Source organism: Nerophis lumbriciformis, linkage group LG05 (assembly GCF_033978685.3).
Source record: "Nerophis lumbriciformis linkage group LG05, RoL_Nlum_v2.1, whole genome shotgun sequence".
Lineage (NCBI taxonomy): Eukaryota > Metazoa > Chordata > Actinopteri > Syngnathiformes > Syngnathidae > Nerophis > Nerophis lumbriciformis.
The window spans coordinates 3,067,501-3,085,000 of NC_084552.2; the positions used below are offsets into that span (position 1 = coordinate 3,067,501).

The window sequence follows — 17,500 nt, forward strand, 5'->3', positions numbered from 1 at the left end:
CGGTAACGCACAGGGAGCCAGTGAAGGGACGCTAAAATAGGGGTGATGTGCTCACGTCTGCGGGTCTGTGTTAGCAGACGAGCAGCAGAGTTCTGCACGAGCTGCAGGCGGGCGAGGGAGGCCTGGCTAATGCCAACATACAGGGCATTACAGTAATCACGACGAGTCGAGATAAAAGCGTGGATTAATTTCTCAAGATCATGTCTTGATAGAAGCGGTTTCACTTTCACTATTTGGCGTAATTGATAAAAGCTTTTTTTGAACGACGCTGCGGATTTGTTTTTCGAATTTAAAATCTGAGTCAAACTTTACCCCCAGGTTTGTGACACAGTCGCTGAGATACGGGGTGAGAGTGCCGAGGTCAACGTTGGGGGAGGGAGAGCGACTTGGACCGAACAACATAACTTCTGTTTTATCTTCATTTAGGCTCAGGAAGTTAGCTGAAAGCCAGACTTTGATGTCATGCAGGCAGTCAATAAGACGTTGAACCGTGTTATTTTGTGCCATGGGAAAATAAATCTGGCAATCATCGGCGTAAAAATGAAATGCAATACTGTACTTCCTAAAAATAGAACCAAGAGGGAGAAGGTAAAGCGCAAATCTGACGCTGAGATCATTATTCATGCGTTCGTTACGTCTCGTCTCGATTACTGTAACGTATTATTTTGGGGTCTCCCTATGTCTAGCATTAAAAGATTACAGTTGGTACAAAATGCGGCTGCTAGACTTTTGACAAGAACAAGAAAGTTTGATCATATTACGCCTATACTGGCTCACCTGCACTGGCTTCCTGTGCACTTAAGATGCGACTTTAAGGTTTTACTACTTACGTATAAAATACTACACGGTCTAGCTCCAGCCAATCTTACCGATTGTATTGTACCATATGTCCCGGCAAGAAATCTGCGTTCAAAGAACTCCGGCTTATTAGTGATTCCCAGAGCCCAAAAAAAGTCTGCGGGCTGTAGAGCGTTTTCTATTCGGGCTCCAGCACTATGGAATGCCCTCCCGGTAACAATTAGAGATGCTACCTCAGTAGAAACATTTAAGTCCCATCTCAAAACTCATTTGTATACTCTAGCCTTTGAATAGCCCCCCTTTTTTTAGACCAGTTGATCTGCCGTTTCTTTTCTTTTCTCCTCTGCTCCCCCCTATCCCTTGTGGAAGGGGAGACACACAGGTCCGGTGGCCATGGATGGGGTGCTGGCTGTCCGGGGTCGGGACCCGGGGTGGACCGCTCGCCTGTATATCGGTTGGGAACATCTCTGCGCTGCTGACCCGTCTCCGCTCGGGATGGTTTCCTGCTGACCCCACTGTGGACTGGACTCTTACTGTTATGCTGGATCCACTATGGACTGGACTCTCACAATATTATGTTAGACCCACTGGACATCCATTGCATTCGGTCTCCCTAGAGGGGGGGGGTTACCCACATATGCGGTCCTCTCCAAGGTTTCTCATAGTCATTCACATCGACGTCCCACTGGGGTGAGTTTTTCCTGCCCTTATGTGGGCTATACCGAGGATGTCGTTGTGGCTTGTACAGCCCTTTGAGACACTTGTGATTTAGGGCTATATAAATAAACATTGATTGATTGATTGATTGAAATAAAATTGGGGCAAGGATTGAGCCCTGGGGGACCCCATGTGGTAAAGGAGCTGTGGACGACATAAAACTTTCTACTTTTAAACAAAAAATCCTGTCGGTTAGGTACGACCGGAACCAGTTGATGCCCACACAGTTCTCAAGACGAGTGATTAAGGTGGCGTGGTCGACGGTGTCGAACGCAGCAGACAGATCTAAAAGCACCAGGACAACATATTTACCAGAATCAGTGGACAGGAGGATATCGTTAAAAACTTTTAGAAGCGCTGACTCTGTGCTGTGGAGGGCTTTAAAACCGGACTGGAACAGCTCAATGATGATAATCGCAAACAAACAGAGATTTCTTTAAGCGCAAAAAAATATGACTAAAGTATATATATACACAGGTAAAAGCCAGTAAATTAGAATATTTTGAAAAACTTGATTTATTTCAGTAATTGCATTCAAAAGGTGTAACTTGTACATTATATTTATTCATTGCACACAGACTGATGCATTCAAATGTTTATTTCATTTAATTTTGATGATTTGAAGTGGCAACAAATGAAAATCCAAAATTTCGTGTGTCACAAAATTAGAATATTACTTAAGGCTAATACAAAAAAGGGATTTTTAGAAATGTTGGCCAACTGAAAAGTATGAAAATGAAAAATATGAGCATGTACAATACTCAATACTTGGTTGGAGCTCCTTTTGCCTCAATTACTGCGTTAATGTGGCGTGGCATGGAGTCGATGAGTTTCTGGCACTGCTCAGGTGTTATGAGAGCCCAGGTTGCTCTGATAGTGGCCTTCAACTCTTCTGCGTTTTTGGGTCTGGCATTCTGCATCTTCCTTTTCACAATACCCCACAGATTTTCTATGGGGCTAAGGTCAGGGGAGTTGGCGGGCCAATTTAGAACAGAAATACCATGGTCCGTAAACCAGGCACGGGTAGATTTTGCGCTGTGTGAAGGCGCCAAGTCCTGTTGGAACTTGAAATCTCCATCTCCATAGAACAGGTCAGCAGCAGGAAGCATGAAGTGCTCTAAAACTTGCTGGTAGACGGCTGCGTTGACCCTGGATCTCAGGAAACAGAGTGGACCGACACCAGCAGATGACATGGCACCCCAAACCATCACCCAACCATGCAAATTTTGCATTTCCTTTGGAAATCGAGGTCCCAGAGTCTGGAGGAAGACAGGAGAGGCACAGGATCCACGTTGCCTGAAGTCTAGTGTAAAGTTTCCACCATCAGTGATGGTTTGGGGTGCCATGTCATCTGCTGGTGTCGGTCCACTCTGTTTCCTGAGATCCAGGGTCAACGCAGCCGTCTACCAGCAAGTTTTAGAGCACTTCATGCTTCCTGCTGCTGACCTGCTCTATGGAGATGGAGATTTCAAGTTCCAACAGGACTTGGCGCCTGCACACAGCGCAAAATCTACCCGTGCCTGGTTTACGGACCATGGTATTTCTGTTCTAAATTGGCCCGCCAACTCCCCTGACCTTAGCCCCATAGAAAATCTGTGGGGTATTGTGAAAAGGAAGATGCAGAATGCCAGACCCAAAAACGCAGAAGAGTTGAAGGCCACTATCAGAGCAACCTGGGCTCTCATAACACCTGAGCAGTGCCAGAAACTCATCGACTCCATGCCACGCCGCATTAACGCAGTAATTGAGGCAAAAGGAGCTCCAACCAAGTATTGAGTATTGTACATGCTCATATTTTTCATTTTCATACTTTTCAGTTGGCCAACATTTCTAAAAATCCCTTTTTTGTATTAGCCTTAAGTAATATTCTAATTTTGTGACACACGGAATTTTGGATTTTCATTTGTTGCCACTTCAAATCATCAAAATTAAATGAAATAAACATTTGAATGCATCAGTCTGTGTGCAATGAATAAATATAATGTACAAGTTACACCTTTTGAATGCAATTACTGAAATAAATCAAGTTTTTCAAAATATTCTAATTTACTGGCTTTTACCTGTATATCTTAACCACACCCCCCACCCCCCACCTCCCGAAATCGGAGGTCTCAAGGTTGGCAAGTATGGCTTAGTGAGAAGAATTATCTTATCAGACAGAAAATAAGCAAACATCACCCTTATTTGAGATATTTCATCTTACTTAGATTTCACATTTTGCAGTGCATTAAAGATGGCAGTTGAACCTTTAGGCGTGTGTGTGCGTGCGTGGGGGGGCCTTTTTCAGAGGGGCTGGCCCGCCATCGATCCACGGCGTGTTAGTAAGCAGCGCTCCTGACCAGGCCCGGCCCTAACCAATCTGGCGCCCTAGGCAAGATTTTAGGTGGCGCCCCCCCACATCGGCAGTGAAGTGTATATACTCACAAGAAACCGAATAGCTTTGTCTTTGACCTTTTTTTTTTTTTACTTACAACTATACCTAATATATAAAGGGGTGGAAAAGTGACTATTACCTGCAGGGTAAATATAGCTAACCAGAAGGCAATAACAATGTAAACAAAAAACACCTGCTTAAAAGATCTAATACAAATGTCCCTGAGGAATGTAAGGTGGGAGTACTGTAATTACCTAACGTTACATTATTATTTTCCATAACAATTTAGCCCCCTCCACAATATTAACCCGACGTTAAAACAGAACTAGCTATTTATTGATTAGCAATTGCCGAATCATGTGACATTAGCTTAATGCTAAAAAGCCAGGTTACTATCACATTCTGTAACAGACAAATAATTTCATGTAGGCTAACGTTACCTACCTGCTAACTCTGTCTTTTCTCGTTTCTACTCCTCTTCTTTTCTCTTTTTTTCTTCCCTGGGCACCTGACAGTTTTGGCCGTTTTGACATCTTGTGTTGATTTTTTTGATGTGGTGACGTCCAAAAAGAGTCATGATACGGGAAGGGAGGGGGGCGCACCGTTGTAACAAATAATATTTCTATTAAATAGGCTTTACTTTGCATTTTAATTAACGTGGGATTATTTTTTGTATTTAGAAATAATAATACCAACATTTTTTTTTTTTTTTTTTCTCCAACATTTGTGGCACTGGCGTGGCGCCCCCTGATGGACGGCGCCCTTAGCATTTGCCTATACGGCCTATGCCACGGGCCGGCCCTGCTCCTGACAATACCCCTCTCGTTCGATCATTGCGAGACGCCCCGGGACACGGGCGGATAAAAAAAAAGTGTTTTTTTTTTCCCTCCTTCTCTTCCTCTTTCTAGCGGCAGCGCCCCGATAGCATCTACTGTAAACCAATTACACAGCACTTCCACCTCCGAGCATGCACGCCGCTACCTTATTATAATATCGCCCAAGTAAAGCCTTTGAATAATGCATACGGCCGCTATGTGAACAGTCGGGTGTTGTGCATTCGTATAAGACGCCATCACAAGGATAAACATCCTGGAAACGCCACTCAAGGCATCATGTATTCTGTTTACATGACAAGCCAGCCGGGAAGGTAATTTTCAAACGGCGGAAAGCGCTAAATACTTAATGCACAAGGTTGTCTGGCTGCATGTGTTGTGTTTGATATACGCGCCCGAGCTAACTGCGCTCCTCTGGGAGGTGTTTTTTTAAGTTGTTGTGCACGGAAATGAAGTATTAAACAAATAAACATCTTGTTTTCCTTGTAGTTAACAAGGCCGCAGGCTTTGAACGGGAACAAACAAGTCTTTTGTTTGGGTGAGTCGGCGCGCGCCATTACCTCTCCCGCTCTCTTTCCCGCTCGCGCTCCCGTCTGTGGTTGAGCACGGGCGACTGTCCGTTGGCGATGGAGTGGTGCGAGATGGGCGGCGAGGCTTTGGCGGGGTTGGAGGAGGAGGTAGTTGTCATAGAGTTGTTGTTGTTGTGGTGGCTGTTGTTGGTGGTGGATAGGTCGAGGCCGCCGCTGCCCGTGTTGCCGCCGTGCTTGATGCCGTTGTCCTCCATGGCGTGGCCGCCGCCTCCTCCGACCCCGGTCACGTCCTTCCATAACTGCTGGAGCTCTGCGGGGCTCAGGCCAGCTTCGGAAAAACACAGGTGAAGCAAATTCAATCAATCAATCATTATTTATATAGCCCTAAATCACTAGTGTCTCAAAGGGCTGCACAAGCCACCACGACATCCTCGGTACAGAGCCCACATAAGGGCAAGGCAAGGCATCCATCCATCCATCCATCTTCTTCCGCTTATCCGAGGTCGGGTCGCGGGGGGCAGCAGCCTAAGCAGGGTAAGCCCAGACTTCCCTCTCCCCAGCCACTTCGTCCAGCTCCTCCCGGGGGATCCCGAGGCGTTCCCAGGCCAGCCGGGAGACATAGTCTTCCCAACGTGTCCTGGGTCTGCCCCGTGGCCTCCTACCGGTCGGACGTGCCCTAAACACCTCCCGAGGGAGGCGATCGGGTGGCATCCTGACTAGATGCCCGAACCACCTCATCTGGCTCCTCTCCATGTGGAGGAGCAGCGGCTTTACTTTGAGCTCCCCCCGGATGACAGAGCTTCTCACCCTATCTCTAAGGGAGAGCTCTGCCACCCGGCGGAGGAAACTCATTTCGGCCGCTTGTACCCGTGATCTTGTTCTTTCGGTCATAACCCAAAGCTCATGACCATAGGTGAGGATGGGAACGTAGATCGACCGGTAAATTGAAAGCTTTGCCTTCCGGCTCAGCTCCTTCTTCACCACAACGGATCGATACAGCGTCCGCATTACTGAAGATGCCGCACCGATCCGCCTGTCGATCTCACGATCCACTCTTCCCTCACTCGTGAACAAGACTCCGAGGTACTTGAACTCCTCCACTTGGGGCAGGGTCTCCTCCCCAACCCGAAGATGGCATTCCACCCTTTTCCGGGCGAGAACCATGGACTCGGACTTGGAGGTGCTGATTCTCATCCCAGTCGCTTCACACTCAGCTGCGAACCGATCCAGCGAGAGCTGAAGATCCTGGCCAGACGAAGCCATCAGGACCACATCATCTGCAAAAAGCAGAGACCTAATCCTGCAGCCACCAAACCAGATACCCTCAACGCCTTGACTGCGCCTAGAAATTCTGTCCATAAAAGTTATGAACAGAATCGGTGACAAAGGGAAGCCTTGGCGGAGTCCAACCCTCACTGGAAACGTATCCGACTTACTGCCGGCAATGCGGACCAAGCTCTGGCACTGATCATACAGGGAGCGGACCGCCAAAATCAGACAGTCCGATATCCCATACTCTCTGAGCACTCCCCACAGGACTTCCCGAGGGACACGGTCGAATGCCTTCTCCAAGTCCACAAAGCACATGTAGACTGGTTGGGCAAACTCCCATGCACCCTCAAGGACCCTGCCGAGAGTATAGAGCTGGTCCACAGTTCCACGACCAGGACGAAAACCACACTGTTCCTCCTGAATCCGAGGTTCGACTATCCGGCGTAGCCTCCTCTCCAGTACACCTGAATAGACCTTACCGGGAAGGCTGAGGAGTGTGATCACACGATAGTTAGAACACACCCTCCGGTTCCCCTTCTTAAAGAGAGGAACCACCACCCCGGTCTGCCAATCCAGAGGTACCGCCCCCGATGTCCACGCAATGCTGCAGAGTCTTGTCAACCAAGACAGCTTCACAGCATCCGGAGCCTTAAGGAACTCCGGGCGGCTCTCATCCACCCCCGGGGCCTTGCCACCGAGGAGCTTTTTAACTACCTCAGCAACCTCAGCCCCAGAAATAGAAGAGCCCACCACAGATTCCCCAGGCACTGCTTCCTCATAGGAAGACGTGTTGGTGGGATTGAGGAGGTCTTCGAAGTATTCCCTCCACCGATCCACAACATCCGCAGTCGAGGTCAGCAGAACACCATCCTCACCCAAGGCAAGGCAAGGCAACTTTATTTTGTATAGCACTTTTCATACACAAGGCAGACTCAAAGTCATACTTGCCAACCTTGAGACCTCCGATTTCGGGAGGTGGGGGGTGGGGGCGTGGTCGGGGGTGGGGCGGGGCATGGTTGGGGGCGTGGTTAGGAGGGGAGGAGTATATTGACAGCTAGTCACCAAGTCAAGTATTTCATACATATTATATATATATATATATATATATATATATATATATATATACATGTATATATACATATATATATATATATATATATATATATATATATATATATATATATATATATATATATACACATACAGGTAAAAGCCAGTAAATTAGAATATTTTGAAAAACTTGATTTATTTCAGTAATTGCATTCAAAAGGTGTAACTTGTACATTATATTTATTCATTGCACACAGACTGATGCATTCAAATGTTTTATTTCATTTAATTTTGATGATTTGAAGTGGCAACAAATGAAAGTCCAAAATTCCGTGTGTCACAAAATTAGAATATTACTTAAGGCTAATACAAAAAAGGGATTTTTAGAAATGTTGGCCAACTGAAAAGTATGAAAATGAAAAATATGAGCATGTACAATACTCAATACTTGGTTGGAGCTCCTTTTGCCTCAATTACTGCGTTAATGCGGCGTGGCATGGAGTCGATGAGTTTCTGGCACTGCTCAGGTGTTATGAGAGCCCAGGTTGCTCTGATAGTGGCCTTCAACTCTTCTGCGTTTTTGGGTCTGGCATTCTGCATCTTCCTTTTCACAATACCCCACAGATTTTCTATGGGGCTAAGGTCAGGGGAGTTGGCGGGCCAATTTAGAACAGAAATAGCATGGTCCGTAAACCAGGCACGGGTAGATTTTGCGCTGTGTGCAGGCGCCAAGTCCTGTTGGAACTTGAAATCTCCATCTCCATAGAGCAGATCAGCAGCAGGAAGCATGAAGTGCTCTAAAACTTGCTGGTAGACGGCTGCGTTGACCCTGGATCTCAGGAAACAGAGTGGACCGACACCAGCAGATGACATGGCACCCCAAACCATCACTGATGGTGGAAACTTTACACTAGACTTCAGGCAACGTGGATCCTGTGCCTCTCCTGTCTTCCTCCAGACTCTGGGACCTCGATTTCCAAAGGAAATGCAAAATTTGCATGGTTGGGTGATGGTTTGGGGTGCCATGTCATCTGCTGGTGTCGGTCCACTCTGTTTCCTGAGATCCAGGGTCAACGCAGCCGTCTACCAGCAAGTTTTAGAGCACTTCATGCTTCCTGCTGCTGACCTGCTCTATGGAGATGGAGATTTCAAGTTCCAACAGGACTTGGCGCCTGCACACAGCGCAAAATCTACCCGTGCCTGGTTTACGGACCATGGTATTTCTGTTCTAAATTGGCCCGCCAACTCCCCTGACCTTAGCCCCATAGAAAATCTGTGGGGTATTGTGAAAAGGAAGATGCAGAATGCCAGACCCAAAAACGCAGAAGAGTTGAAGGCCACTATCAGAGCAACCTGGGCTCTCATAACACCTGAGCAGTGCCAGAAACTCATCGACTCCATGCCACGCCGCATTAACGCAGTAATTGAGGCAAAAGGAGCTCCAACCAAGTATTGAGTATTGTACATGCTCATATTTTTCATTTTCATACTTTTCAGTTGGCCAACATTTCTAAAAATCCCTTTTTTGTATTAGCCTTACACAATATTCTAATTTTGTGACACACGGAATTTTGGATTTTCATTTGTTGCCACTTCAAATCATCAAAATTAAATGAAATAAACATTTGAATGCATCAGTCTGTGTGCAATGAATAAATATAATGTACAAGTTACACCTTTTGAATGCAATTACTGAAATAAATCAAGTTTTTCAAAATATTCTAATTTACTGGCTTTTACCTGTATATAGATATCTACATCCTGAAAATATGCAAACAAAACTGTGTTTAGATAATTGATACTTCAAACTTGCATAAATAAATATTAAGGAATATAACATAACTTGGCTTCTGAGAGTTTCAAAATGTAATGAATAAAATGCTAAAGTTGTTGATAAACAAGCAATTATTTTAATAATTAAATATGGTCATTTTAAATGAGTTATTATGATCATTTAAAATCAATTATTTGAAATTTATTTTAATGTATAATTCTATGGCTGGATGTAATAAGGAGTCACGAAAAAATACAAATAAAAATACAATAATTTTGATGTTTTTAGCAAAATATAGTAAAAATGTATTTAGTTTTGTTTAGTTTTTTTAATTAATAAATATATTTATTTTTAGGTAAAATAAACATAATAATACAATTTGTCTCTAGTCTGGATGATTTAGTTCTTGTCACCTTGTTGAAAAAAAGGCTGTCCTCACTCAGGTCCGCATGGAGCTGGAGTGGGCGTGGCCTCCAGCTCCTGCTGAAAATCGGGAGATTTTCGGGAGAAATATTTGTCCCGGGAGGTTTTCGGGAGAGGCGCTGAATTTCGGGAGTCCCCCGGAAAATTCGGGAGGGTTGGCAAGTATGCTTTTGGGCCTTTTGCTTGATGGCGGCCATGTTTTTCAAACAATATTGCTGAAACATTACACATATGTGCGTGTCGGTCCCCTGAAGGCGTGTACCAAATTCTGTGGTGATTCAGCCTAACACACTTAAGTTACAACATTAAGTTGGGGCGCATGTGTTGGCTAATTCTCGGTGCGTAATCGTTGGGGAGTGGAAGAGTTGTTTTGTTACGTCGCTGTTAGCAAAGGAGGTAAACAACAGCAACAAGCAGTGATGGAGTGGAAGAAAACAGGAAGACAGGAGCAAAGAAAGCTTTAAAAGACGACCACGCTGCAGACGGACGAGCATACCGATGAGGACAATGCAAACAGAAGAGATGTATAAAGAGATAACACAGGAGCCCACACAGGTGAATACCAATGAGGTGAAACAAAAGCCAGAGGAAAAAGCTTTTTTTTTTTTTTTTCCGGAAAGTGCATCCTCACCGCCCACTTACCTGACGGGGGCAGTGTCTGTCCGGGCAGGGCGGCCTGGCCGGGGGCGGGCCCGGGCAGGGAGAGCAGGCCCTGCCGCTGCATGTTGAGCAGGTGCTGCTGCTGCTGAAGCTGCTGCATTTGCAGGAGCTGCTGCTGGAAGACGAGCTGCTGGGCGGCCAGTTGCTGCTGCTGCTGCTGTTGCTATAGCGAGGGAGAAGAGGGAGACAACGTGGACAGTTAAGCAGAGAGCGAGAAGTCCGCAACAGCTTGCAACAGTGACAACAAACTGCAAAAAAAGTCAGTGTTCAGAAACAAGGGAAAACAATACAAAAATTAGGAGTATTTTACTTGAACTAAGCAAAAATATCTGCCAATAGAACAAGAACATTTGGCTTGTCAAGACTTTCCAAAACAAGTGAAATTAAAGCTGCAAGCAGCATTGGTCGGGCCCGCGTATTTGGCAGGTGCTAGTCCTAAGTGTCCCGATACTTTTGTCTACTTTTAGTCTGAAGTGTCCCAATACTTTTGTCTAGTGTACCTACCTTGTCTGCATTGTGTGGGCACGCTGGTGCTTCCTGCTTTTAAGCAGCCATCTTAAAAAAACAGCAGCGCAGCGGGTCTTTGAAGGGTCATAAAATCAAAACCGGAGCAGGTATTAAAACTCTGTTCTGTTATTTTATACACAAGGGTTTAATCTCTCTCCTGTGTTAGTTTGAAGCCGAAACGACAAAGGCGCTCAGAGGAGATAGTTTTTGAAGGAAGGTGACCGGTTTTTACAAAACAATTGTTTTGAAGGGGGAATAGCAAACTTCCTGTTGATTTTTGCTGAGAGTTGTCAATTTATGAAATGTAGGTCTAAGTGAGACCTACATAGAAGTTTTTGTTTCATGCCCCCCCGACCTTCCCGGTGGGAGTTACAGGCAGTTTTGTCAGTTTTTTCATCCGAGGAGCAGTTTTTTGTGCGTTTCATTAAAAAAAATTGCGCTAGAGCACAATTTTGAGATTTGGGGTTAGGTTTTTTTATTAGATCACAATTTTTGCCAGTCCTGATGTGTGTGTTCAGTTTGGTGAGTTTTGAAGCATGTTAAGGGAGTCAAATTACAGCTCAAAGAGGCAAAAGTGACTGTTTTTAGTACTTTTTTGTATTGAAGGGGGAATTGCCAACTTCCTGTTGATTTTTGCCCAATAATATACGATTATGAAAACTAGGTCTAAGTCAGACCTACATACAGGTTTTTGTTTCATGTCTCTCCGATCTTCCTAGTGGGAGATATAGGCAGTCTAGTTTTTTTCTTCCTAGCGGGCGCTAGAGCGCAATTTTGAGTTTTGAGGTTTGGTTTTTTTTTAAAAAGGTAATTTTCGCAGGTCCTGATGTGTGGGTCAAATATGGTGAGTTTTGAAGCATGTTAAGTGGGTCAAATTACAGTTTAATGTGGCGGCGGAAGAATAAAGAATAAAGAATAAAACCTTACAAATTCAATAGGTCCTTATGTCCCATTGCATAAGGACTCCCAAAGGGAGTCCTCATGCAATGGGCCATGCGGGCCCTAATTAAAGCTGCAAGCAGCATTGGTCGGGCCCGCGTATTTGGCAGGTGCTAGTCCTAAGTGTCCCAATACTTTTGTCTACTTTTAGTCTGAAGTGTCCCAAGACTTTTGTCTAGTGTACCTACCTTGTCTGCATTGTGTGGGCACGTTGGTGCTTCCTGCTTTTAAGCAGCCATCTTAAAAAAATAGCAGCGCAGCGGGTCTTTGAAGGGTCATGAAATCAAAACCGGAGCAGGTATTAAAACGCTGTTCTGTTATTTTATACACAAGGGTTTAATCTCTCTCCTGTGTTAGTTTGAAGCCGAAACGACAAACGCGCTCAGAGGAGATAGTTTTTGAAGGAAGGTGACTGGTTTTTACAAAATATTTGTTTTGAAGGGGGAATAGCAAACGTCCTGTTGATTTTTGCTGGGGGTTGTCAATTTATGAAATGTAGGTCTAAGTGAGCCCTACATAGAGGTTTTTGTTTCATGTCTCTCTGACCTTCCCAGTGGGAGTTACAGGCAGTTTTGTCAGTTTTTTCATCCGAGGAGCAGTTTTTTGTGCGTTTCATTAAAAAAATTGCGCTAGAGCACAATTTTGAGATTTGGGGTTAGGTTTTTTTATTAGATCACAATTTTTTCCAGTCCTGATGTGTGTGTTCAGTTTGGTGAGTTTTGAAGCATCTTAAGGGAGTCAAATTACAGCTCAAAGAGGCAAAAGTGACTGTTTTTAGTACTTTTTTGTATTGAAGGGGGAATTGCCAACTTCCTGTTGATTTTTGCCCAATAATATACAATTATGAAAACTAGGTCTAAGTCAGACCTACATACAGGTTTTTGTTTCATGTCTCTCCGATCTTCCTAGTGGGAGATATAGGCAGTCTAGTTTTTTTTTCCCTAGCGGGCGCTAGAGCACAATTTTGAGTTTTGAGGTTTGGTTTTTTTTAAAAAAAGGTAATTTTCGCAGGTCCTGATGTGTGGGTCAAATATGGTGAGTTTTGAAGCATGTTAAGTGGGTCAAATTACAGTTTAATGTGGCGGCGGAAGAATAAAGAATAAAGAATAAAACCTTACAAATTCAACAGGTCCTTATGTCCCATTGCATAAGGACTCCCTTTGGGAGTCCTTATGCAATGGGCCATGCGGGCCCTAATTAAAGCTGCAAGCAGCATTGGTCGGGCCCGCGTATTTGGCAGGTGCTAGTCCTAAGTGTCCCAATACTTTTGTCTACTTTTAGTCTGAAGTGTCCCAAGACTTTTGTCTAGTGTACCTACCTTGTCTGCATTGTGTGGGCACGTTGGTGCTTCCTGCTTTTAAGCAGACATCTTAAAAAAACAGCAGCGCAGCGGGTCTTTGAAGGGTCATAAAATCAAAACCGGAGCAGGTATTAAAACGCTGTTCTGTTATTTTATTCACAAGGGTTTAATCTCTCTCCTGTGTTAGTTTGAAGCCGAAACGACAAACGCGCTCAGAGGAGATAGTTTTTTGAAGGAAGGTGACTGGTTTTTACAAAATATTTGTTTTGAAGGGGGAATAGCAAACTTCCTGTTGATTTTTGCTGAGGGTTGTCAATTTATGAAATGTAGGTCTAAGTAAGACCTACATAGAGGTTTTTGTTTCATGCCCCCCCCCGACCTTCCCGGTGGGAGTTACAGGCAGTTTTGTCATTTTTTTCTTCCGAGGAGCAGTTTTTTCCTTATATTAAGTAAATGCTAGTGCCATTATCTTGACATAATGATATGCGCCCGGCATTACATTTCTTGAAACCAGCAAACTTACACTAAAAATTAGTTTATTTTCCTAATGGAAAGGCAAAATGGCAACGCTCAGGCAAATCATATTGTCTAAAAATGTCAAAATGGCGTGGACTTTGAGGGTTTTGTTTTCCCGAGATGCAAGTAAAGTTGGACTGGACTGGACATATTTATTTAAACACTATCAAAAGGAACAAACGAAAAGTGCGCACAAGGGCGGAAGTACAAACTTGAACAAAATTAACACATAAACAGACTAAGGACATGAAACAAAATTTACTTGGTCAAACATGGAAAGATCATAGAATTATGGCATGGACGCGTAATCATGGCGGTATCAGAGTTAATGTTGCCGGGCTGACTTCCTGGCAACAATGGGCTTAAATAATACAGACATGATTTGTGACAGGTGCGTGAGTGCAAAACGTGAGACAGGTGAAACTAATGAGTAGTCATGGTGACAAGGCAAGGGAGTGAAAGCAGGAACTAAAAAGTGTCCAAAAACCAAGCAGAACATAACTAAACAAAAACATGATCAACAGACATGACAAAAAATGCATTTTCCTATCAATATCATGACATATATATATATATATATATATATATATATATATATAATTTTTTTTTTTTTATTGTAATTTTGAAGAATTTATGTGAATGTGCATGAACTATTTCTGTTCAAAATTGTTTTGAAATGACACATGTTAAATGTTTAAATATTAATCGATTATTTCTCCCAGCTGTACTAAAAACCTTTAGATATTTTTTAAGTATAAATAGAACCACTGAATTATCATTAAATTTGATTATTTTTGTCATAATCCGGGTAATTTTTGTACACCACCTACAATGTATACATTTACAATAGAATACAAATTGAAAAAACATTTTACTGTAAATATAATTTTTCATACAAGTCCCATTTCAATATAAAAATGATTACTACATTAAATTATCAAGAAATTACATTATTTTTTGTCATATTCTGGATCACTTTTGTGCACCATTCAAAACAGTTGTATTGAAATATATATATATATATATATATATATAAAATATATATATATTTAATTGTAATTATTATTTTTTAATACAAGTCCCATTTTAATATAAAATGATTACTACACAAAATTATCAATAATTTTATTTTTTATTTTTTGTCATATTCTGGATAATTTTTGTACACCACTCAATGTATACAGTATAATGAAATACAATTAAAAAAAGATAATTTTATTTTAATTATTATTTTTCATACAAGTCCCATTTATATATAAAACTGTTACTACACAAAATTATCATAAAATGACACTATTTTTTGGGTCATATTCTGTATCATTTTTGTACACCACTCAAAATGTATACAGTTATAATGAAATACAATTATATATTTTTCGTTTTATTTTAATGATTATTTTTCATACAAGTCCCATTTATATATTTGTAACTATTGCTACACAAAATTGTCACTAAATTACGTTATATTTTTGTCATAATCTGGATCGTTTTTGTACACAACTCAAATTATTTTATTTAAATTAGATTTAAGTGAATTTGTAGTATTATTATTTTTCCTGTTTTTAATATAAGAAGGAAGTTGTAAAATTCTCATTAAATTTATAATAAATTAATAATAATAATAATAATAAATATAACATAATATATAATATAATAATAATATAATATAATAAATACTTGAAATTACTAGGGATGTCTGATAATGGCTTTTTGCCAATATCCGATATTCCGATATTGTCCAACTCTTTAATTACCGATACCGATATCAACCGATACCGATATATATAGTCGTGGAATTAACACATTATTATGCCTAATTTGGACAACCAGGTATGGTGAAGATATTCAAAAAAAAAATTAATTAAACAAAATAAGATGACTAAATTAAAAACATTTTCTTAAATAAAAAAGAAAGTAAAACAATATAAAAACAGTTACATAGAAACTTTTAATTAATGAAAATGAGTCAAATTAACTGTTAATATATGTAGAAAGGTTTTGTTAAGAAACCATTCTGAGTAGGGATGTCCGATAATGGCTTTTTGCCGATATCCGATATTCCGATATTGTCCAACTCTTTAATTACCGATACCGATATCAACCGATACATGCAGTCTTGGAATTAACACATTATTATGCCTAATTTGGACAACCAGGTATGGTAAAGATAAGGTACTTTAAAAAAAAATAAAATAAAATAAAAATAAAAATAAGATAAATAAATTAAAAACATTTTCTTGAATAAAAAAGAAAGTAAAACAATACAAAAACAGTTACATAGAAACTAGTAATTAATGAAAATGAGTCAAATTAACTGTTAAAGGTTAGTACTATTAGTGGACCAGCAGCACGCACAATCATGTGTGCTTACGGACTGTATCCCTTGCAGACTGTATTGATATATATTGATATATAATGTAGGAACCACAATATTAATAACAGAAAGAAACAACCCTTTTGTGGTAATTAGTGTGAATTAATGGGGGAGGGAGTTTTTTTTTGGGTTGGTGCACTAATTGTAAGTGTATCTTGTGTTTTTTATGTTGATTTAATAAAAAAAACACAAAAAAAACAAAAAAAACGATACCGATAATAAAAAAAACGATACCAATAATTTCCGATATTACCGTATTTTCCGCACTATTAGCCGCACCTAAAAACCACAAATTTACTCAAAAGCTGACAGTGCGGCTTATAACCCGGTGCGCTTTATATATGGATTAATATTAAGATTCATTTTCATAAAGTTTAGGTCTCGCAACTACGGTAAACAGCCGCCATCTTTTTTCCCCGTAGAAGAGGAAGCGCTTCTTCTTCTACGCCAAGCAACCGCCAAGGTAAGCACCCGCCCCCATAGAAGAGGAAGCGCTTCTTCTTCTACTGTAAGCAACCACCCGCCCCCGTAGAAGAAGAAGAAGGGCGCGGATATTACGTTTCATTTCCTTTGTGTGTTTACATCTGTAAAGACCACAAAATGGCTCCTACTAAGCGACAGGTTTCCGGTTCATGAAAAGACGCAATCTCTCCATCCGCACACGGACTACTATTTCACAGCAACTGCCTAAAGACTTTCAAGAAAAGCTGGCTACTTTCCGTGCATATTGTAAAAACAAGATAGCTGAAAAAAAGATCCGGCCAGAGAACATTATCAACATGGACGAGGTTCCACTGACTTTTGATATTCCTGTGAACCGCACTGTGGATACAACGGGAGCACGCACGGTGAATATTCGCACCACAGGGAATGAGAAGTCATCCTTCACTGTGGTTCTAGCTTGCCATGCTAATGGCCAGAAACTTCCACCCATGGTGATATTCAAAAGGAAGACCTTGCCAAAAGAGACCTTTCCAGCCGGCGTCATCATAAAAGCTAACTCGAAGGGATGGATGGATGAAGAAAAGATGAGCGAGTGGTTAAGGGAAGTTTACGCGAAGAGGCCGGGTGGCTTTTTTCACGCAGCTCCGTCCATGTTGATATACGACTCCATGCGCGCCCACATCACGCTGGTTTTTAATATATTATTAAAGTTTGACTGACCTATCTGACTGTTTTTTTGACATTCCTTTAGCGCAGTTAGATGCGGCTTACAACACGGGGCGGCTTATAGGTGGACAAAGTTTTGAAATATGCCGTTCATTGAAGGCGCGGCTTATAACCCAGGGCGCCTTATGGTGCGGAAAATACGGTACATTTTAAAGCATTTATGGGCCTGCTGATATTATCGGACATCTCTAGAAATGACTATTGATTAAATTAAATGTCTATTTTTTTTATTAAGTTTTTATAAATTGTTGGACAAAGTCCCT

General features: G+C 41.8%; 1 protein-coding gene across 1 annotated transcript in view; it reads right to left on the reverse strand.

Moving 5' to 3' along the window:
• The window catches only part of foxp2 (forkhead box P2), a 476,912-nt gene that overhangs the window by 102,196 nt on the left and 357,216 nt on the right, over positions 1–17,500 (reverse strand). Inside the window, exons 8-9 of the mRNA XM_061961406.1 lie at positions 10,414–10,594; positions 5,283–5,580 (exon numbers count right to left, since the gene is read on the reverse strand). Of these exons, the coding sequence (XP_061817390.1) occupies positions 5,283–5,580; positions 10,414–10,594 (479 nt within the window). The remainder of the gene's footprint in view (positions 1–5,282; positions 5,581–10,413; positions 10,595–17,500) is intronic.